The sequence below is a fragment of the Gadus chalcogrammus genome, chromosome 9, assembly GCF_026213295.1.
Source record: "Gadus chalcogrammus isolate NIFS_2021 chromosome 9, NIFS_Gcha_1.0, whole genome shotgun sequence".
Classification (NCBI taxonomy): Eukaryota; Metazoa; Chordata; class Actinopteri; order Gadiformes; family Gadidae; genus Gadus; species Gadus chalcogrammus.
The window spans coordinates 5774731-5798844 of record NC_079420.1 but is presented as its reverse complement, the minus strand read 5'-3'; the positions used below and the strand labels follow the sequence as shown (position 1 = coordinate 5798844).

Sequence of the window (24114 nt, the reverse complement as noted above, 5' to 3'; positions counted from 1 at the left end):
ACACACACACACACACACACACACACACACACACACACAAACACTGCATAGATGAGCCGGAACGTGATGTCTCATCCTCTGTGTTGTACAGCATTTGAACTAGCAACTTGTTTTTTAGACAGTAAAAGTACATTTTAAACTTGATCATGTATGCTTTCTAAGGAAGCATTTTTTGTTTGTTTGTTTTTTTCCTTTTCATGGACAGCTAATGTACAGTTTGATGGACATTGTTGTTAAGATAAAAGTGTACTGTTTGTCGATTGTCCTGACTGGCTGAACTGACTGCCAGAGATGGCATTACAATGCTATCAGTTGAACAGTTCATAAATTCTAAATTGGCATATATTTCTAAATGTTGGGAAATACTGTACCTGGTCAGACTTTCTGGAGTACTGTTTAGGTCTCTTTGCTACCAACTACTGAATACCAAGATGATCACTAAATGTGTATAATTTGTCAATCAGCACTGAAATGCTAAAATATATATGAATTCTAACTTTTTTTTTACAAAGGTAATGAAAATGTCTCATTGCTGATGATTTTATATCATTATAATTTAGAAAATCAATTAAAACGTAATTACGATACACAACAAATGCTTTTTAAACCTGTTTTTTTTTTGTGATGTAAGCTAGAGAATTCCTTGGGGCATTCATTTGAAAAGAATACATTTTTGGTTTTGAATTGTGTTCCAAGGCTGATAAATATTCACATTTTTTTTCTTAAATGTTCCCTTTGTTATTTTGATACATCCTTCAAGTGTCATATTCGTGTGTATTAAAAAATATTGTACAGAAATTTGAAATGCAATCAAACCATGTCACATTGGTACATAGTTGAATGGCATTAAAATATGATAGAACATGTTCAACTGCATTTGTATTAACACATTATGATAATACCTTTGTTGTAGTCTTAACATGTGGAAAGCAAATAATGTGTTAATCATAATTAACAAGGCACATATTTTAAATCTTTCTTCTGACTAAGCACATTTATATTAAATGTTTAAAAGAAAATTTGTGCTTTTGTACTTTCATTGGAACACTCTCAAGCATCTCTCTCTCTCTCTCTCTCTCTCTCTCTCTCTCTCTCTCTCTCTCTCTCTCTCTCTCTCTCTCTCTCTCTCTCTCTCTCTCTCTCTCTCTCTCTCTCTCTCTCTCTCTCTCTCTCTCTCTCTCACACGTATAATTCACCACTATGCTTTTCTAAAACAAATCCCTGTACTGGAAAGAACATCTTATTATCGTTTTATTATAGGTATTTTTAGCATTATTATTAGCAGTATTATAAAACCACATTGTGCCTGGCTATAAGTATAATAAAGTATATGCCCCAACATTAAGGAATCATCTTTATTGTAGGTCTAAATTAAGAGACTTTAATGAACAGTTTTTGTGTACTTGAAATGTATGTGGGTGTCAGTTAACAAGGGTCTTTTCAAATCAGTCCTCTATGCAGGCATTGTGCACTATGGGTTTTAATTAAGGACTAGCAGACACACCCACGTGAAACTCTTATCGTGTAGATACATACTCCATCCGTTAATGATTGCGTTTAACGCACAGCTGTGTGTGATGTGATAAAGGATGGGAAGATGTAAGAGATGGTGGCCAGCATCACCGAATTCACAAGCTTCAACCAGGCAATACTCCACGTGTGGATGATTTATTCTAAATGTTTGTGAGTCTCTAATCTCTCCCCAACATGCTCATAAACTGCCTTCTGGCTATCCGGGTTTGACCATGCAATAACTGTATGAGACAGTGACCTTATTCTGACCAGTAGATGGCGGCATTTCCCTTATTCTGAACCGACTACTGTTTACGGAAGTCCAAATGACGTGTCACTGTGGACCAAAGCATTGTGGGAAAGACGCGTAGCTGGCAATGGTGACGGCTGATGGCGTGAACACCGCAGCTGAAATTGGCCGAATATCTCATACAGCGAATGGCATGATAAATGATATTTCAAAGAACAATGGTGCTTAAGGAAGCCCTCGTCCACCGCCTGTGAAGAAAGCCGACATATGTTCGAGGGTTGCCGCCAACATCAGGAAAAGTGGCGTTCAGTGTCAATGGACGCTTGTGCGAATTTTATTCTCCAGAGTAGGCGAACAAGTGGAGCTCGTTGTGTCTCAGGGTGGTCCAGCGGTTTGAAGTGTGGGATTGGTTTTTAACTGAAGAAACGACAAGATGTCGACCAGCAGTCCCGAAGCGGTGAAGAAATTGCTGGACAACATGCAGACGGACCTGCGCTCCCTTTCCATGGAGTGCAAGAAGAAATTCCCCCCAGTCAAAGAGGTTAGCCGGTGTGCTAGCTTCAGTGGTCCCATGTTTTAATGTATTGGTCCCGCTGACCACGTCCATCAGGTGTGACAGTCACCCCACTGCCGACGTGTTCTTCTTGTTTTGGATCAGAAACACCTGTCTTATCGTTGGTCCATCATGCGGGATCATGCAGTTAGTTTGGTGTTCGGTTACAACACTGCACGCTGTTGTTGACGATCTAAGTTAAAGTTGAATTTAATAATAAAGTGTTGGCTAGTCAGGATGGTGACCTGATAAGACCAGAACCTACTAGGGTGGTATACAAGTGTCCTGCTGACTGTTTATATCGTAGTGCATGTAGCCTTCTTTTGTTTGAGGTATGCATGTTTTGTCATCACAGGTATTGATGATTGTCACAGTGCGATATGTAGCAATGGCATTCCTGTTATGCCCTACTATTGTTGGATCTCTGGAAACAAATGCTATTGTGCAAGTTGCTTACATATCCAGCCCCAACAGGACGCAAACCTGTTTGGCCTGTGCATTCCAAGAATAGGATATTAATAATCATTGGCTTCGGGGACATTTTACCTTTTTGCTATTGCCTCACTGATGAGGCTTGTTTAAAACTAATGTTCAATTTGCAGCCTTTTTCTTATGTGCTGTAGGCCTACTTCAGATCAATCACTGTCTGACTTTACTTTATTCCAGTCAGAATTCCTTTCGATTTTAATTTCACGTATTATAAACATTGGGTGGTTGTATAACAAGACAGTGCATCATGTCTAACCTCAAATAGGAATCTAGACAGCTTGAAGCCAGCTTGTGACATAGAAACTAAACTGCAGCATTTAAAATTGACTCAAAAGTATGGACTTTGCTGTAATTTGACAAAATGACTGTACAATTACAGTAATGGTGCCCTTTATTATACCATCTATGAAACAATTGTAATATAATCGCAGGATTTATGTACCACTATTCACACCTTGTTGCTCAATCGAGTGATGTAATTTAATCTATGAATCAGTGTTTTATCAGACTTGATGATGGGGTTCAAATTGCTATCCAGCTGTAAACCTCTTTTGACATGCTGTACAGACAGCATACCTCCACCATGAATAGAGTCCATGGTGGAGGTATCACAATGGACAATAACTCAAACAATGGCATTGTGTACCATAATAACTTGTTGGTTGCCAAGAAATTCGATTCAGCTGGATCCAGAGGCTATTTTGGAAATCCAGTCCTCATATATTCTATGCTGGATAATCGGTGGGCTGACCTAAAAGGGTGTAGGCGACAGTCTCTATAATGCTTGAATTGTTGTGGGCTACAGCTGTTATGAGAAATATGCCAACGTCATTCTGCCCCGTCCAGGCGTATTTTTTTTTCATGATTATATCGGCCATATTTTCGGACTTTTAACCTCCTCAGAAGAAAACGACATAATATTCTGACTTTTAGTAGTTTTTGCGTCCTTACAAAGAGCATGGCAGTCAGGTTAAAACTTGAACCTATTGATAAAGCGCACTGATTCTGTGAAATAGCGGCATGTATGTCCAAACATTGACAGCATATATTTACAGTGCTGAGGTTTTTTTGTCAAAATAAAGCTGATACCATGTACCATGCAAACAAGCCTAGGACTGCATTGTTAAAGGATGGATAGTTTCTTCAGTATCCAATAGTTGTCTCTGGTGGCTGTTATCAGAGGCCCACACAGTCTGATATGATTAATCCCAGGGTCTGACCTTACCAGAAATAGACAAATCTGACTGATTGAGAATATATCCTGCTTACTCGTGGCACTAAAGTTCCCAACCCGTTGGTCAGAATTTCCTTTCTATCTGCATGGATACGTTGAGTTGTGTGTGTGTGTCCCCTTTGGCGATAGAGGAACCTGTATACTGAAGACATTTACCTTGCTGCCTTTATTTTCACAGTAGTCGCTTCTCATGGCGGATATGTAAGCACGCCTTGTGGGGCTTTAAGGAGGGCGTTTCACTCAAGAAACGGTAGCCACACCACGGCCTGGACCTAGGTCCTTCACAGGATGTCTTTGTTTGGAGACTCCATGTCAATTGAGGCCTTTATGGTTTCGACAACCTAAGATTCATATTTATAGTTTTCGTTTTATCACAGACACATATATTGGTAACTTTTATTTTCTTTACCTTGACATGTTTCGACGGATATACTTCCCTCTTCGTCAGAAGGTTGGAAGTATATGTGTCGAAAACATGTCATGGTAAAGAAAATAACATCTACCAATATATGTGTGTGATAAAATTAAACTATAAATATTTATCTCAAGTGTAAATACAATGAATGCATTACAACTAACCTAAGATTCAGTTGGAGTTTTTGTTGAACTCGGTTGCATTTTAGGACCGCACTTTAAAACGAGTTCAAACCCAGCTATGGTAATTCATGTCCAGGGGCGACTAATTGAAGTCTAACAGGGCAAACTGGCTGCTGGAAAATGTACTAATTTGTGTTGTCACTTCTCATGGAACTTGATATGTATGTTTAAATACATGCACTGCATAGCCTACACTATATGAATAACCAGATAGCACCAAGTAATGTCATGATGATTCTTCCCAGAGAATAATGTTTGAGTAATTTCTGTCTTTTTAGAGTCATTTTTTCAGTGCAGTGTTTATGGGGACACTGACTGCTGATGGAATACATACATTTCGTTATTGACGGCTCAGTATCCCCAGAAAAGATGGGAAAATAATCTCCTCAAATCAAGTCAAAGCCTCAGTGGTGTAGGTAAAATATTAAAGCTCTTAAATGCTTTGATAATTTGGGTTTTCAATATTGAATTTCTGAATGTTATGTACTTTTTTCCAACCAATACTTTCTTTGTGACAACTTTAAAAGGGCAGAAACTAACACGCACAACTCAAAAATAGTATTGTACACTTTATTTAGAGTGTTTAGGGAAAGGACCCATTCCATTGTTTGATAAAGGTAGAGAGCTACCTTTATGTCTCTTGACTTTTTCTCCTTTCTGTCTATGTTGCTTTCGAGCATAGGTTATCACAAATGTGGTTGATCTTATCTAGAAACCCCACAGACTGCGCAAGCATTAGAGAGTAGCTTTGCAAGGCCTGCCAACGCCTGACTCCCATTGTTACACGAGTAACACAAACCAATGAATGTGACTTACCAATGAACGAGAAACTCAGAACCTGGGCTGACAATATGATAGGCTTTTCTTTGTTGTTGTAGTATTTCTGTCACAGATTTCAACCATCAATATTGATATTTCCCACACCCTTCTATATACTTGAATAACTTATCCCATACATTGTTTTTAAGTTATGCTATTTAAGTATGCGACACGCTGTGCTGTGTCAACTACTTTGTGGGCATTTTGTACGGAGACAGGAAGTGAGTCTGACAGAGGTTGCTGTGCTGACGTTGTAATGAGCAGATGTTGGAGACTCGTTGCTGATGTCATCATTGGCGGACTTGGCAGTGCTTACTCAGCAGCTAAGACTGGTACACACAGTATAAGACCACCAATATGACTTTAACATGACTCGCCATCAACCGGGAATTGCTTGAGGTATCGAATCATTATGTTTGAGTTTGTCCAAATTGACACAATATGGTTAAACATATAGTGGTAGAATACCATTTTATCTACCGGTATTTCATTTTTATTTTTGAATGACCTTGTCAAACATTAAAGATGTGTCCTATTACAATATGGTTGTGTTGACTCATACTGTATCAGCCAGCCTTGGGTATTAAACCTGGCTTCGCTACCCTTGGACGGGCAGTGAATGTGTTTTCTGACACATTTCTGTCGACCCGAGCGAAAGTTCTTGCTACTGACCAGTTCACAAAAGCACTGAAATAGACAGAACCTAGTGTGTCGGCTGACGTCAAGAGGAGGCCCAAGAGAACTCCAGGTCACCGAAGCTGGGCTAGTCCATGCTGTACTTTACCCTTATGAAAAGCAAATAGCTTCCCTGTGGATCCCCCCCCCCCCCATGGTTTGTGATGGTGTCATTGTCTCGCCAAAGCTCATACTTAGTCAGACACAACATGAAAGCCATTGCTTTAGTTCAATTAAAGGCCATGTAATGTAAAAATGCTGAGTAAGTTGGTGATTGCCGAATGCAGTAGCTAGAATGATGTAGTCGTTAGTGTTTGACTAGAAACTGGATTCAATCCCTGATCCCCTGAATGTCCACAACCTCACCCATTAGGCCTAAACATTTTTTTTGTTTGGTTCCGGTTTCCGACCGACCCTGTCAATTTATGTGCGACCCAAATTATTTTATGAGTTTTATAAAAAAATAAATAAAAAAAAAAGTTTTTTTTTTTTAAATGTAATTACGTTTTGGTACAGCACCTCTATAATTACGTTTTGGTACAGCACCTCTTCATTCTGTACAAGGATGAGCGAATTTTCTCGTTTTTAAATGAAAACAACCTACCTATCATTCGCTGCCGCTGGAAAAAATAAAATAAAAAAATAAAATAAATTCCCTACCCATGACCTCAACTGACAACCGGAACAGGAACCAAACTTTTTTTTTTTTTAGGCCTAACCTCACCCTATTCCTTAATGATAATAATAGATTCAATTTTTATAACGCTTTTCTCACACTCAAAGCGCTTGATGTGTATCTAAATGTGTGTATCTAAATTATGTGTATCTATTTACTGTAACTCACTTGATGAAAGTGTCAGCAAAATGGCTACATTGTCAGTAGAGTCCAACTCATTTGCATAGTGAGTGCCGTTCAGGAACTTATTATTACTTCAGCATAACCTGGAGTATTATTTGGTCTCCATGCTATGTGAAGCCTGTTGGCTTCCTCAGAAGAACACATGAAAAGACTGAGGCTTTCATTATGGAAGATTAACTTTAAAGACTGTGCGGCCATTGGCCAGAGTTTGTATTAAGTCCACCAGTCCTGTCTGTCGGCCGTTGCTAGGTGACCAGTGGTTTGCTTCTGATTTTTGCCCCCTCACCCTGGCTGTTCCTTATTGCTGGTCAAACAAAACACCTATGTGGTTGGTGCATATGGCCGACAAAATCAAGTTTGCCGCTGCTGTGAAGTGCATATAGTTCCTGTGCTGAGGGGCTCATGTCAAACAGCAGAATTCAATGGTAGTATTATGTTTGACCTCAATAAAAGCGCCAGGGTGACTGGAGTTCAACCTCCCTCTGAAGACAGGGTTTAATTTGTTCATTGCCTTGGTCCGTCAGCGAAAGAATTAATGGATTGATGTCTGTTCCGTTGTGTCCCCTCCCTCCACTAATCTAATATATCGTCTTCGTTTGATAGTTTGGGGCCTGTGAATGAAGTTAGTTGCTTGGTAACAATGGCTCAGATTCAGGTCTGTTTTCCCCCCTGGCTGTTAAGATTAACGGCCAGTGGCTTTTGCAGCTGCTGTACTTTGCCGAGTTCATTAGCTGCCTTTGGGATGAATATGAATGAGCTTTTTGACGTTTTCCCGACAAGACATTCAGAAGGTTGAGTAGCGGACGCATACTAGGCTATTTTATGGTTATTTGACATTTTTCGATCTTGTTGTCCATCACTTTAAGACAACTGAGGCAGAAGGAAGAGGACTGATGAGAGGGTTCACGAGGGACACTGAGGGAAAGACCTTGGGCAATTACTGGCAGAGGAATCGAGAATTGGGGAATTATAAGGACAGGAATTGGAGATGTTAGGAGAGGTAATATGCAGTTTGCGATGAAGCTTCTAAGAAACAAAACAGTTCAACAGGCTGTTATTTAATAAATCATGCCTTATATAATATACTGTGGTGTATTATTCTGCGTGCCCATGCGGGTCAAGAAGATCCAAAGACTAGCTAATCAGAAGCAAAAAACATTTCAAAAGCAAGATATACTTGAAGAAGTAACAAAATAGTGACATCTTGCCAGAGAAGACTTTTGTTCGAGCTCCATGCTTCTGAATGTAGCTTCAAAATGAAAACGCTTGTTCTATTCGCAGTGATTCATTCTCTTTTAGATGTTGATGCATCCAAGTTTGTGGTTGTTAAGAATGGTGAGTTTCTCACAGAGATCGACACCAGGGAGTCACACTTGCGTTCTTCGTGGTCTAGTGTTGCAGGCCAAAGGAGGATGTGAGCACTGCTCATGGAGGTGAAAAGATGTGATTGGTGGAGCGGGAGAGGTGTGCTGATGGGCAGAGACGAGAGAGAGGGAGGGGAGGTGTAGATTTGGAAGGAAGGTGGATGGATATGTGAAACAAAGCATCGTTTGACATTCCCTGCAGTGGTTGTAAAGATTAAAACAAGTCCATGTTGACAATGACTTCGCTCTCTGTTGTTCTCTATTTTCACTTTCTCTTTCTCTGTCTGATGCTTTTGATCATTGTCATTCCTTGGCTTTCTCTCTCTGTCCGTCTGTCCGTTTGTCCGTCTGTGTTTTTGTGTCTCTCTGTCTCTCTCTGTGTCTTGCTCTCTCATACTCTTGCTCTCTCTGCACGGTTTCTCTTGACATTTCTATCACCATCTATTCCTCAGCTTTGCTCTGCAGCCAGCCAGACACCCCACTGGGGGAAGGCACACATAGCCCATGCTCAAGGCTGGGTTAGAACACTAACTAGCTTACTGGCTAGTGCCTTCATATATACCGGCATGAGGTAATGAGGAAATGAGGAGATAACCAAGCTTCTGCTGCTGTTTCCTAGCAAATTACTACAAAGAAAGACTAAAGATAATTTTGCAAAAAGGGAAGTCATTTACAGGAAGCAGAAATGGCTGGTGGTCAGCAGTACGAAATCAAAATCTGTCAAAATGATACTAAATGATACTGATACTAGCCCCCTGATAGTAGCCTCCTGATGCTAGGCCTGATGCTAGTTATGATACAAGCCACCTTATTCTAGGCCTGATACTATTCCCATGATGCTAGGCCTGATGCTAGTTATGATACTCGCCTCCTGATACTAGCCCCCTGATGCTAATTATGATACTAGCCCCCTGATTCCCCCCCCCACCCCGTTGCTAGCACTTAGCCGAAGCTAAAATTGGACAAGCTAATGAACGGCTCCTCTTTATGTTTCTGTATCCTTCAGGCCGCAGAGTCGGGCATTGTGAAGATAAAGACGATCGCTGCAAGGAATACAGAAGTTCTCGCAGGTAAGTGTGTGTGTGTGTGTGTGTGTGTGTGTGTGTGTGTGTGTGTGTGTGTGTGTGTGTGTGTGTGTGTGTGTGTGTGTGTGTGTGTGTGTGTGTGTGTGTGTGTGTGTGTGTGTGTGTGTGTGTGTGTGTGTACACGAGTGTGTGTACACGAGTGTGTGCTTGTCCGGGTGTGTGGAAAAACATCCCTGTGGTTTGTGGAGAGAGATTAAATGAATACCGCTTCTCACGGTCAAGTCTCTCTCTATCCTGCCCTCTCTCTCTCTTCTGCTCTCTATTCCTCCCTCAGTCTCTGGTGTTCGCTGTCTTTCTCACACCAAGTTTAATTTGCACTTGAAATCTAAAGAAAAGGACTATAAAGAATTGTACAGATATATTTCAATACAATGATTCTGCAGGGTCCTAGATTTTTTTCTTAACCTATCGAATGCTCAATGAATAGCTACTAGTACCTAGTATCTGGGACCAAGTATTTACTTTATTAACCTGTAAAGGTTAAACGTTCACACCAAAAGCGATGTTGTAATAAAAGTAACCACCCTTTATTACAACATGCATTGAAAATAATTCACCAACACTGCAGAGGATGTGTTTTATTGACATTTCGAACTCGTGACGGCTTTACACATCTTGTATAGGATCCGTATTAGACGGAGCCAATTGAATGTGCTTAGTGCTATGGAGACATCAGGAGACATCAGAGGACTGCTAAATAAACTAGACATGGTGCTATAGCTCTCTAAAGGTCTAGAGAGAGGGAGCAGCTTCACAGTGTCCTTTATAAAACTACCATATCCACCGCCACTCGCTATGCCCCTATACAGCAGGGAGATTTCTTCTATGCTGACATGTGGTCCAAGGATAGAGCTTCAAAATTGTTGCGCAAGCAGCATTTCAGACTGTATGCTGAAGTCGTGTTGAAAATGGGAATACGGATGCTTCGGCTTACCCTTATCAATCTGACGCTGACATTTGTGTGTGTGTGTGTGTGTGTGTGTCTGTGTTTGTGTGTATGCACCTATCTGTGTGTCTGTATGTGTATCTGTGTGTTTTTTGTTTGCGTTTGTGTGTGTGTGCTTCCATTTGTCTTCGTGGGAGTGTGTCTGTTGTGTATGCTTGTGATTATGCATGGATATGTTTGTCTATGCTTATTTGTGTGCGTGTGTGTGTGTGTGTGTGTATATTTGTCCGTATGTGCGCGTTTGTATGCATGTGTTTGTGTGTGTGTGTCTATGCGTCCATGTGTGTGCGTGTGTGTTTGTGTGTGTGCGTGTGTCTATGCGCGTGTGTTTCCCGCTGCAGCTCTGAAGGAGAACAGCTCGGAGGTGGTGCAGCCCTTCCTCATGGGGTGTGGCACCAAGGAGCCCAAGATCACCCAGCTGTGCCTGGCCGCAATCCAGAGGCTGATGACCCACGAGGTGGTCTCCGAGGTGGGTCCCCAAACCAGCACAACGTCCACGCAGAACCACAGCGAGCTCCCGACCCTGGCTCTTCTGCAACCCCCAGGGAGTTGGCCCTGCCAATATGCCCTGTTCATATCCTGTCTGACGCGATTTTAGAACTAAATATGTTAATCTTATCTAGTGTGTTGTGGCTTAAAGCCTTTAAAGAAAACCCTGCTTTTCAGTCTTCTTTTTCTGTTGGCTTCTCAAGGGCTGCAGACACTGATGTGTTTTCTCAGCGCTCTCCTCCTACTGGCCCTTGTAGGGTGTGGATAAAAATAATAACAACACATTTAATAGCTGGCTAATTTGAAGGATTTGAGGGTTTTTGTGTCTGGTCATACACCAATTATGGGAATCAACGTGTGACCTTTCCCCACTTCAACGGCTGATTAAGTGAGCCCAGTAACTCTCTGAGAGTTGTTGTCTCCGTAGAAACGGCAGGGTTGTGCTGTGTTAATGCTCAGCCGAGGACTTATGGGTCTTTATTCTGTGCTCACTGAGCTGGCCCTGTGCTGTGGGTTTCAAGGCCTTATTCGCTTTGGGCTAATATGACGTTTTCAAAACAGGATGACTCCAGTTGAAAGGGCTGAACACTTACTTTTTCTCCCTGCAGTCCGCCCTTCGATAGCTAGCCGACTTGGATAAAGCTTAAACAGACATTTACATTTTCGAATGACACTTTAGTCATCTTGCAGATGCTTATTTTCCAAAGCGTTAGTCTTTGAGGCTCTGTGTTTTGGATTACAACCAAAATGAACGTTTTATGATGTGCTAACACAACCGAAACCCTACTATAACGTAGTGCACTGCCTCTCTGCGGTAGAGGGTCTCGTAACCAGCTGCAGATGTTCCGGCCAGGGCGGGGAGGGAAGCGTCAGAGGACTTGGTTGCACACAACCAATGAACATCCATCATCAACAAGATTCTTCAGCAAGGCTTGTAAAATGATTCCAAATATGTCAAATACAAGGTCCATTGCAAAAACCAAAAGATTTATGTAGCACTTAGCTGCATGCAAAATACAAAAACAACGCTGGTTTGTCGTGATCCACTCTCTTTTCCAATGTGCGCCCTCCTAGGAACGCCTATAAGACCTCCTTTTCGTGTGCAGTATGGTTGTTTACAATCCATGATTGATGTTAAGCAAAAAGTCATGTTCCACCCTGACTTTGACCGACCCACAACAGGCCAGCACCTCAAGCCTTTGTACCTGACTAGTCAGTGAGATAGCAAGAAAGGCTTCGGGGGGGTGCATCCATACACAAGATAACACAACGAAAAGCATTCAGATGGCTGTTTTTGACAGCAGGAAGGCATGGCCTTGCAGTCATCGGTCGAGGCGTTACCCAGAATCCCCAGGCATACCGGATAGACCCGGGTCCCATCTGACCGTGATCGATTCGCATGCGGTCCTGCCTGAGGGGGGTTCAGTCTGATAGTTTGTCATGAGGACGACACAGCCATTTATTCTCTCGTCTCTCGTCTTAAAAAACAACCAAAGCCCCAGAGGAGTTGGTTTCATTGGGTTAACGGAGCAGAAGATAATAATAATAATAATAATAATACATTTAATTTAGAGGCGCCTTTCAAAACACCCAAGGTCACCCAAGATGCGACGGTATGATACCGAGCGGCTCTGTAGGGCTCTGTGATGAAGGATCTGCAGGGCGGTAGGCTCCGAGCTGTAACCGCGCTGACGTATGTTATCTCCTTACGTCGCCACAGCATGGACAACTACCACTAGGATGGACAATGCAGTCGTTGGCAGACACTTTTACCCAACAAGTCTTGTATTGATTCGGAAAGATGTAGTTAATACGATAGTAGGGGCATGGCACCTTGCTCCTGGAGGCCTATGGGCAGACACTGGGGTGCGAGTCGAAATCCCCTGAACCACCAAACTCTTCTGCCCCCCCCCCCCATAACCCATGTGCCATATGGTTCATAAAGTATATTTTATGATTTTGTTTTCTCGGATGCATTCATCGACTGATGATCTTCATTTAATATGGAGATTAGTACAGATGGCTGATTCGTCGCGGGCACTGCGTCTGACGGTGAATAATTCAACTTAAACGACAAACCGGTGAAGCGTGGGGGTGTGGAAGCCGGGGTGATGCATGGTGGCTCCAAAGTGGAAAAGTTTTCTGACTGCTCCAACGGGCTTTGGATAAGTAGCAGGAAAAGACAACCCGCTACAGACAAACGCCCTCCAGACTGCAGGGATACGAATCAAGACTGCAGTGACTTCATAAGAACACTGTGTAGGTACCTGTCTCTTGCCACCCCCACCCTGTATTGTGGAGGTGTTGATGCTGTGCCACTGGGAGGGATAGTGTGTGCCTGGGATTGGCTGTGGTTGTGCCTTGATGTCATGGCTCGTCTCGGTAGAAGTACAGGGCGCACGTTATTAATCCTCTAGAAGGAGGACATCACTGAAGCCTAAAATCTCTGAAAATGATATATTTTGTATGTGTAGGTTTTTCATACCACAACGGTTGTGTCCCATTAGAGGACTTTTCATGCACAGTTGCTTTATTTAAGAATGTCATTGTTTTATCTTCCTGTAAACAACATATATACAACGAATCCAATGCAACATTTTCCCCGTTCATGCAGCCCTTTTTAAGACATCCAAAGCGCCTCACATAGTGTGTGTGTGTGTGTGTGTGTGTGCGTGTGCGCGTGTGTGTGCGTGCGTGTGCGCGCGTGCGTGTGCGTGCGTGTGCGTGTGCGCGCGCGTGACCCCTCATCCACTATATGTATGAATATGTGCAGTGGCTCAGCCACTCTGTACAGATTAGATGATCTGGTGGTGCTACCGCTGGCTGGTGTGTCACGCTTCATGCCACCGAGAGGAGAGCATCGCAGAGGGTGGCGGCTGGTGTTGTCGGAGACGGTCCCCGTCAACACGTAGCTGACCGGTTTTAGCCTGCAGCGCCTCAGCCGTACGGAGACGCGTGTCGACGTCCGCACTTCAGCTGGCCCCACCAGCTGGTCCTCTTGTGCTAGGATGCTGCAGCTGTTGCTGCTGTGTGTGCGCGTGTGTGTGTGTGTGTGTGCGTGTGCGTGCGCGATACGTATCACACGGTAAAAACAAAGGAAGGGAGAAAGGAATAGATACGACTGCTTGTACCACCACCGCACGCGCTAGAGATTCCCTTAAAATGCTACAGAGAACAAGCAGCCTGTTTACTTCGTCATCGATCCTTTGCATCTGCTGTGGAGGCATTTGTGTATCCTAAAGGTACACTATGTAACATTGGCACAGAGTGTTCAAAGTGGGTATTGTGTTTATGTGTGTATCTGAAAGTGCTACCGACATCGATATATTGTTTCTCTTCTGACAAATGTACTTATTGTGAGTTGCTTTGGATAAAACCGTCTGCAGAATGTAAATGTCAATACTGTGTGTGTGTGTGTGTGTGTGTGTGTGTGTGTGTGTGTGTGTGTGTGTGTGTGTGTGTGTGTGTGTGTGTGTTACAGGCGGCAGCGGGGAACATCATCAACATGCTGTGGCAGCTGATGGAGAACGGCCTGGAGGAGCTGAAGCTGCTACAGACGGTCCTGGTTCTTCTCACCACCAACACCGTGGTGCATGACGAGATCCTGTCCAAGGTGACGCGCGCACATGCACACACACACGGGCACATTCATACATGCATAGACATTACGGCTGAACGGCTAATCAAATACAAATCGAAATCGCGATGTTATTGAACCTGGTATGCAAATCGCAATCATTTGCATACCGGTGCGCTGCAAAAATAAATGAATAGTGATTTGTTGTCGTTACTGACTGGAAATCAGTATGAATCATTTATTTTTATTTTACAATTCAATAGTTAAATAAAGAAGTTTATAATATAAATTAATCTCAACACATCGGCCTGGCCTAAAGGGAGGAGCAGTTTTTATGTTGACTGCTAAAGAATGATTTATACATTTTTTGGTGAATAATACACAACATAAGGAACTTAATAAATTATAAAAATCGCACATTAAATTGCAATCGCAATATTGGTCAAAATAATCGCAATTCGAATATTTCCCCAAATAGTTCAGTCCTACATACTGTACACACACGCACAATCGCACATGAATAGACATACATACACAGACACACACGCCAACGCATATGCATACACATACACAAGTGAATGCATGCATGCCACACTTTTCGTCCGTGCCCTCTACTCTTTCACGTTTCCTTTGTCTCGCTCTGTCTTTCTCGGTCTCTCTATGGCTCTTGCTTACTCTCATTCACATACACACACATACTTGTAGGTCTAGACAATTAGTAACCTTAATTGCCATCATCATTCTTACCTCAGTGACATTCCAATAGTACACACACGCACACGCACCACACACACACTCGCCCCTTTTGGCTGGTAGTCAAACAGCCTGGCAATTCTACACGGTCATTCCCCACACCCACTGCCTTCGTGGCTAACACACACACACACACACACACACACACACACACACACACACACACACACACACACACACACACACACACACACACACACACACACACACACACACACACACACACACACACACACACACACACACACACACACACACACACTCTGCATTAGCTTAGCAGCCCGCACTACAAGGGGCTCACCCTGCCCTTGTCCCCCGCCCCCCCCCCCCCAGGCCATTGTTCTGTGTTTCCGGCTACACTTCACCAAGGACACCATCACCAACAACACGGCGGCCGCCACCGTCCGGCAGGTGGTCACGGTGGTCTTCGAGAGGATGGTCGCCGAGGACGACCGGTTCAAAGGTCAGCGGGCGCCGTCGTCTACACACGCTCGGTTTCTCTTTGAGTTTTCCTTCAAGTTGAGGTCAGGGGGTGACGATATTGAAGTCTGATTTGATTATCAGTCTTTGAGCTGGTGCTCATGGAGAACTGTGTATTCAAAGGTTTTGTTTCTGTTCGTTACTTTTTAATGTTCAGCTGTTTAGACCCGGCCTTCCTTGTCCTCAAGTAAAGGAAGCCTATCCACGGTTGCCTACAGTCGGCCTGTGCACACTAGGGCTTGAACCTGGGCCATTATTCTGCTTCTGATAGACACAGGCTGGGGAATGGAGGGGTACGATACTTAAAAATTATTCGGTCTCGGGGGCTATTCCCCACTAATCACTTCGCCTTCGGCGAAGAATTGTTTTAGTATATATTACATGTCAACACTCCAAAAATAAACACGATAACACTTTTTGACGGGGTTTATTCGTTTTCATCAGCGTGACGAGATAACCGTCTCGCAATATCCCGGGTTTGAGATCTCAACCTCGGGATATTGCCCAATATCCAGAGATAGTGAACCAATCAAATTGCGCCATCTTAGGAGGTTCACGTGTAGCATATTCTTAACACAATTATACAACAGCAGGATCAAAATGGAAATTAAGAGACTCCCTCAGCCCAAACTAATACGATTCCACCAGCATGCGGTGTAATTGTCGGCTGTGTGTGCACACTATGTGTTTGCGTGTGTGGTTTTGTGCACCACCACAATTCACAGATGATAGACTTCTTTTCTTCCGTGTTTTTGTTGAAGTGCATAAACAGAACTCAGGATAAATAAGTAATTTACTGCCAGCTGTGTTGCCTCCCTTCTCCAGCTAGGCCCTCTCTATCTCTGTCAATATCTGACCTGTCTGTCAATATCTACCATGGAACACACACACACACACACACACACACACACACACACACACACACACACACACACACACACACACACACACACACACACACACACACACACACACACACACACACACACACACACACACACACACACACACACACACCTAGAGCTCCTCTCCTCCTCCGTCCTGTGACTCAAGTCTTGACTTTAATGCATACATAATGAGGCGCCATGTATGTTTTGTTGGCCTGTCCTCCTCGCCCACTTTGAGCTTCCTGGTGGAGGAAGCTACCTCGAGCGCGGAGGTAGACATTTCGGGGCTCTCATGGTTTGTCTCCAACCGGGGAAAATTGCTCACACAAATTATAGTTTTGAGGTGGAGTGGACAGGAATGGTAACTCCTCGAATGATACAATAAAAAGTACAGCAGGAAATGAAACGGGCATATTGTCAACCACTCTCTGAGTTATGAGACAAATCTTGCCGCACCATCCAAAATATTGAAGTATTAATTATTTATTATTATAAGAGGGAACATTTCAAAGATAACCAGTGTGTGTGAATTAGTGTAAGGGGTTTCAATACTCTTTGTTTCGGCGTGTTGTTTGCTCCGATCTCCAAGTTTGAATGTGGGTGTCTTCACAGCCATGTGTTTGCAGCTGTGTCAAATCTGACACAGCCCACGCCGTCCTCCATCTTTTGGAGTCCATCTCTCCTCATCTTTTGTAGTCCGTCTATTCAGCGCCTTACGCCCCTTCTCCCGTTCATCTATTTGATCTCATCACTCATCCTTCAGCCACCCATCCATCCATGCAGATCCAACCGCAATTAATCTGTCGTCAGAATTCCTCCATCCATTATTCCTTTTCCAAATCTCTCTCACTCTCTCTTTTCTCTCTCGCTCTCTTTCCTCTGTTTAATTTAAATATCTGTATTGGCATGGGAACTTAGACCATAAAAAAAGTTAAAGTTAAAATAGCATCAAAATGTTAAGTAGTCTACTATGAAAAGCTATTAAAACTAATAAAGTTACATCTAATATCTCCCTCTCCCCTCTCTCTCTCCCCCACATGACCCATTCCCCATGTCTCCCTGTCTCTCATCCTCTCTCGTCTCAGGTATCATGGAGCAGCCCCCACCCATCCAGGGCAACACCAACAGGCGGTCTGTCAGCACACTCAGGCCCAGTGCGAAGGACGCCTACATGCTGTTCCAGGTACAGCCACCAGGGGGGGCCAGCTCTCCACCTCACTTCAACATTTCTATAATCCGTATTTTTATCAGCAGAGGGAGTCATGTTCATTGAAGCCAAGTGTGTGCTACCATACGTTAATAGTCGCTGATTGCCCTCTTATCACCACAAAAATACAGTATAGCAATGATTTCTGCGGGTTATTGAGTGTTTCCTCAATGACACAGCCTCTTCAAAAGAGTGAGCCTTTTAATGTTTTATTACGCTTTGCACAGCATAATAAATGATCAAAGAGACCCAGATCAAACCATGAAACTAGACACTTAAATACTGTAGCTCTCTTAGACACTTCAAGACTGTAGGTCTCCTCCTCACATATAAATCTTCCCAGGCCTAATTAATGTGCGTGTGATTGAATGTGGCTGTGCGTCATTGCGTGTGTAGGACCTGTGCCAGCTAGTGAACGCAGACGCCCCCTACTGGCTGGTGGGCATGACAGAGATGACCCGGACCTTTGGCCTGGAGCTGCTGGAGTCCGTCCTCAACGACTTCCCCGGGGTCTTCCTACAGGTAGCTCACGGCCGCCCCCACTTTGAACCTCGTGATGCGACAAGCGCTTTAATTCACTGATCGGCGACGGATACAGTCTATATGGAATGATCTTTGTGCATCGTTTTCATCAATGTCACATAAACTCGGAGCATTCTTTTATTTTGGTTACACTGGAGCCATTTTAAAGGTTGTATCAGCAATGTTGGGTGGCGTCACTTCTGTGGGTATGGAAAGTGAGATCCCAAACAAACGGAGCCAGCTCGTCCCTCCCGTCCACGTTTGGTGCATCCAGTAAAAACTGTCATGAACGCAGCGCAAAACTCCACAACACCCACCCCTTGTCAGTAATTGGTTGCAATACTAGTTATTCTGGTTTTGAGCGGTCGGTAGTACCATTGGTTTTTGTGTGCGATCTCTGTGCATAGGCTGCCTACAGAGACGTGTTTTGGGGGGGGGGAGCAGCAGCAGCAGCAGCTACCGGATCGTGAGGAATGATCGGATGTATGTGATAATTTGTGTTTCGGCCTAGAATCGCTGATACAACCTTTAAGGCATCGGTCATAATTAACACTGAAAGTCTTCTGAGAGTTGAATCTCGATGCATGGGTGCAGCTCTGGTGGGTCATTAAAATAAATAAATAAATAATCACAACCTCGGCCTGTCGTGTGTGTGTCTCTCTCCCAGCACCAGGAGTTCAGCTTCCTGCTAAAGGAGCGTGTCTGCCCCCTGGTCATCAAGCTGTTCTCCCCCAACATCAAGTTCCGTCAGGGCAGCAGCAGCGGCGGCGGCGGCGGTGGTGGGGGCAGCTCGGCCACACCGCCCCCCGTGGAGAAGCCCTACTTCCCCATCTGCATGAGGCTGCTGCGCGTGGTCTCGGTCCTCATCAAGCACTTCTACAGCCTGCTGGTGAGACGGCCACCTCCCCCCCCCCCCCCCCGCCCGCCTCGACCGCCACTGTCGGGTCCAGACATGATGTCTTATTTGTATTTGTGTCCTTTTTTTTTGCCTTTATTTATAGCAGGAAGTCTTATCGCGTTTGGGAACTCTTTTCCAAGAGAGCCCTGTATACATTTAGCAAAAAAGATAAAATCTACAAGATACATGCTCAAACAAATAGATGAAATGCATACAAACATACTTAAAAAGTTAAAACACTATAACTCGTACACTAAACATACTAATACAATGTTATATCGAATATCGTATTATGTAAGATCTGAAAAATGTGGAGGGGGTTGTTGAAGAACGTTAGAAAATGTCAAAACAATTTGTGTGGAGGATACCGCCAAGTCTCGCATCAAGATTGTGAAGTTCAAATCCTATCGACCGTCAGATTTAGTAGGGGTGGCCACCCCCGCCACCCAGACCACCTGCATCGACTCAAACCAGCTGCCTTCAATGCTCCAGGGGGGATTTATTTACAGAGGGAGGGAGGGAGAGAGTGAGAGCGAGAGCGAGCGATAGACGACGTGTGATTAGGTGTGAAATGGTCCATGGCTCATTGGACTGTTCTCGGGCTTCACGGTGATTATGCAGGGGCAGCAAGCGTACAGTCGCCGCGGTGTCTGCAACTTGAAAGGGAACTGAGCCGTGCGTTGTGTGCTTGTGTGTGTGTGTGTGTGTGTGTGTGTGTGTGTGTGTGTGTGTGTGTGTGTGTGTGTGTGTGTCTTTGTCGCAGGTGACAGAGTGTGAGATCTTCCTGTCTCTGCTGGTGAAGTTCCTGGACGGAGAGAAGCCCCAGTGGCTCAGAGCGGTAGCCGTCGAGTCGGTGCACAGACTGTGTGTTCATCCACATCTGCTACGGTGAGCTGCAGGGGACAATTGAAACGGAACTAATCCCTTATTGTTATTGGCTGGGCTCACGGGCCTTATTCACCTGGCGGGCGGGCGTCTGGTTTCTAAACGATAGCTCGGTGGGGGAATTAGTGCGAGAACCGAGATGGAACCAAGATGGCCACTGGGGGAATAAGTCCCACTTGTTGGTCTTGACGTTGTAGCGGGAACCGTTCCCAGTGAGAATCAACAAGATTAAATGAAAAGGGAGGAGATCCATAAATGATGCATTCGGTCAGTTGTCCAAAAACGGTGAAAAATCAATGAAGATTGCTTTTAAATGTCTTTACCCTTATTTTTTTAGATATATATTGTGCATACAAAGAAAAAATCGAACTCACTGTGAGCTGGATAACTTTGGATAACGAGAGCAGATGACTATAGTGTTGAGCGTCGTGCGTGTCGTCTCCAGGTCCTTCTGCCAGTCGTACGACATGAAGCCCCACTCCACCAAGGTGTTCAGGGACATCGTCAACGCCCTGGGCTCCTTCATCCAGTCCCTCTTCATCACTCCCAACGCCGGGAACCCCGCCGCCGCCAACACAGCCGCAGGTCAGACCCAGCACCCCCCCCTATACCCGGACACATCCCCTGGTGCTTGTCTGGAGTAGGCATGATGTCTAGATAGGCCTTGAAAGAATGTTGGAGGAGCCGTTTGGAATTTGGTAATGAAAGTGTTGAAAGTGTGGATCTGTAGAGTGGAGTTCTTTATCTTTATGCTGCATTCTTTGCGCTGCATTCTTTACTTCATTTCTCTCCTTCTATGTGAACTTGGTTATACGTTTTTGTTCGATTTTCCAGCGTTCTGCTTTGATTCTATGTACTTCTCTCAAACCAAACGTGTGTGTGTGCGTGTGCGTGTGTGTGTGTGTGTGTGTGTGTGTGTGTGTGTGTGTGTGTGTGTGTGTGTGTGTGTGTGTGTGTGTGTGTGTGTGTGTGTGTGTGTGTGTGTGTGTGTGTGTGTGTGTAGGCGCTGCCGGGGCCCAAGGTGCCTCCCAGGGGGCGCCCGGGTCTGGGGTGGCGGGGAGCGGGGTCCCCACCCAGGCGGCCTTTGAGTACCGGGGCACCTGGATCCCCCTCATGAACGTCAGCGTGCAGGGCAGCGCCAAGGCCACCTAGTAAGCATGGTTGACCCGTCTGTCTGTTAGGGCTGCACAATATATCGAATTTTTATCGCACGATGACACGTAGTGTTCTCGCGATATTTTCGCGATATTATTTTTAAATAATGGATCCGCAAAAAAAAGAAAAAGAAAAACGAATCGAGCCCCGCCCATGCAGTATACGCTCTACCTCCGCTGCAAAGCAAAACCAAGCGCTCCCTGTACACATGTCTGCGACTGCGTGATCCATCCTGCACACAACGGTGCGAAGCCTGAAAAAGCAGGGGGGGCGTGGCCAATATTGATCAAAATAATCGTGATAATCATTTTGGCAATAATCATGCAGCCCTTCTATCTGTCTGTCTGTCTGTCTGCCTGCCCTTTCTATCAGATCCACATGGTTTCATTGGCATTCTCATTGCCAAAGCACCACCAATTGCCAAATTGATTAATCAAAATTTAAAAAGGAAATAGTAAAAAAATACAATGCATTTTCCCTCACTGTCTTTCTCTCTTTTATTATTATCATTCTCTCTCTGCAAAAGAGTGCTTATTAGCTGTAATTAGGACCAGTGCCAGTTGAGGGAGAACATGGGTGTAATTGGTTATCACAGAAGGTTGGATAATAGGATATATCTCAACGTGAACACATTCATTTGGCCTTGATCAGACTTTATTCAGTTTGATCCCTTTTCGTCAGCTAGGATAAAGTTTTTACTAATGAATTGATTTGGCACATAAATAGTGCTGATCTCAATGTATTAATTCCAAGGTTGTGCCTAGAAAATGCAGTAGTAGCAAAGCATTTTCTGCTAACAGGATACCATAGACTTGTTATCTAATACACAAACATGTATTTCCTTTTAACTGTGTTCTCCAAGTCTCGTATCTGTCGTGTTAACAGACACTTTAACTCAACCTTAATACAAACACGTACTCATTTTGACTGAAGGACAGAAAACTTGACTTGTCGGCTTGTTTTCATTGCATTACTGTTATGCAATACAGTAATACAGCCCAGTGCACTAATAAGATAAAGCAGAAAATGTTTCCGTTCTCAAGTGTATATTATTATGTGTTTCTCCAACTAAACCGGCAATTCAAATCCAACCATCCCACCATAGGGCATGAGAGGCAACCCAAAGCCCAATTTTGCTTTACATACGCATGAATACTATTTAAAATACATTTCAAGAAAATACAATCATTTGTAAGAGAATTGTAAAGTTATATATGCCAGTGCAAACACATATTTTAATGCAAAACTAAAAAGCCTATATCGGTTTTGAGTTTCGAGAGCTGCTTAATAATAAAAAGATAAAGTATTTCTGTAGCATCTTTCGGAAGCAGGAGGCAATAATAAAAAAGACTTAACGGACAGAATAAATGAGACGACTGGTAGTAACTACTACAATAATAGACGTGACGCAGATGGACAAAACATCACACAGTAAAACGTCTTCTGAGAAAAATATCTCATTCTTTGGGATCCACTCTTTCCATCGACCGCGTTCGATCAACACGGACCCGTGCGAAACCGGCTCCCTGCCCCAGAACCGGTCGTGGACCGGTTCTGGAGCAGGGGTCCGGTTTTCGCACGGGTTCTGGGGCAGGGGTCCAGTTTCGCACGGGTCCACGACGGCCCTCCGGTGTCCCCCCCCCTCGAGGGTAACCCCCGTCTCGCGTCCCCACAGCCTGGAGATGCTGGACAAGGTGGAGCCCCCCTCCATCCCCGAGGGCTACGCCATGTCGGTGGCCTTCAGCGCGCTGCTGGACCTGGTGCGGGGCATCACCACCATGATCGAGCGGGAGCTGGGCCGGGAGGAGGAGGAGGCCATCCAGCACCGGGAGGTCCACCCCGACAAGCAGTGGAAGCCCCAGCCCGGTGAGCGGCCCGTGACACCGCGTCTCTGTCTCTGTCGCGTCTGAATGGCTCGTGTTTAAGGGGCCAGTGTGTTATCTCCGCATTTGAGGCATTTGGTTGCTTGCTTTTCGTGTTTCTTTAGATTTGATGACCGTTTTGTGTTTTTAAATGCGTATTATTTTATGTTTGGCATTTATATAGCCTTTGCTACCTTTCTTTATTATCTGTATTTAAGGCTGTGTTTTTACTTTATTTAATTTCTATTCTGTGTGTGAATTATTATTATTATTATTATTGGATCTTGAGCAGAGAAATGGGAATAACAATATCCTTCTCCATTGATTAAGTATTATAGTGTAATCTTAATCATACGCAGCCGTCGCAGTCATTACCAATTTGCTCATAATTTACTCCATTGACATTGAATACATTGTCAGATATTGATGGTATGAAATGAATGCATGGTGTCTAACTAAGCCACATGGTCTGCAAGGATTTTCGAATACGAATTGGGAGCGCAAGCACCCGTCTGCCCCCCAGTGGCCAAAACGATTCCTGCATTCCTGAACAATGCTCTGTTCCATACTCTGTTCCATACCACGTCGAATGAAGAAAAACTGCTAATAACGAATGAGTTGCAGCCATTCTTCTGCGGTACGGGTTCACAAAGTCACATGACCATAACCCCGCTGTCGCGTCGGTCTCAGGCTGCCAAGAAGTGAGGGAGGAGATGGTCAGCGCCTGCTGGTGCGGCCTGCTGGCGGCCCTGTCCCTCCTGCTGGACGCCAGGTACACACACACACACGCACACACGCACACACACACACGGAGACAACACAGCTTTGAAACGCAACGTTAGATTATATAGGCGTATAGACAGTAGGAACAGTATATAAACAGTTAAGGATATATACAGTGCGTTATAAGAGAAGCACTACAGTACATACAAGATATTAGTAAATAGGTCGGATATGAGATAGTATAGAGAGTAGGGCTGGGTAAGGAAATATCGATTCATCAATGCACTGCAATT

At 44.2% G+C, this 24114-nt stretch overlaps 1 protein-coding gene across 2 annotated transcripts in view; it reads left to right on the top strand.

The window, feature by feature from the left end:
- The first annotated feature begins 1844 nt into the window (after nt 1-1844).
- mon2 (MON2 homolog, regulator of endosome-to-Golgi trafficking) overlaps nt 1845-24114 on the top strand; it is a 47320-nt gene continuing 25050 nt past the window's right edge. For both annotated transcript variants that reach the window (XM_056598269.1, XM_056598268.1), the window contains exons 1-13: nt 1845-2303; nt 9359-9422; nt 10725-10852; nt 14354-14485; nt 15536-15665; nt 17655-17752; nt 18173-18298; nt 18966-19187; nt 19960-20084; nt 20527-20666; nt 21085-21232; nt 22912-23102; nt 23789-23870. In XM_056598269.1, the coding sequence (XP_056454244.1) occupies nt 2196-2303; nt 9359-9422; nt 10725-10852; nt 14354-14485; nt 15536-15665; nt 17655-17752; nt 18173-18298; nt 18966-19187; nt 19960-20084; nt 20527-20666; nt 21085-21232; nt 22912-23102; nt 23789-23870 (1694 nt within the window). In that variant the 5' untranslated portion in view covers nt 1845-2195. The remainder of the gene's footprint in view (nt 2304-9358; nt 9423-10724; nt 10853-14353; nt 14486-15535; nt 15666-17654; nt 17753-18172; nt 18299-18965; nt 19188-19959; nt 20085-20526; nt 20667-21084; nt 21233-22911; nt 23103-23788; nt 23871-24114) is intronic.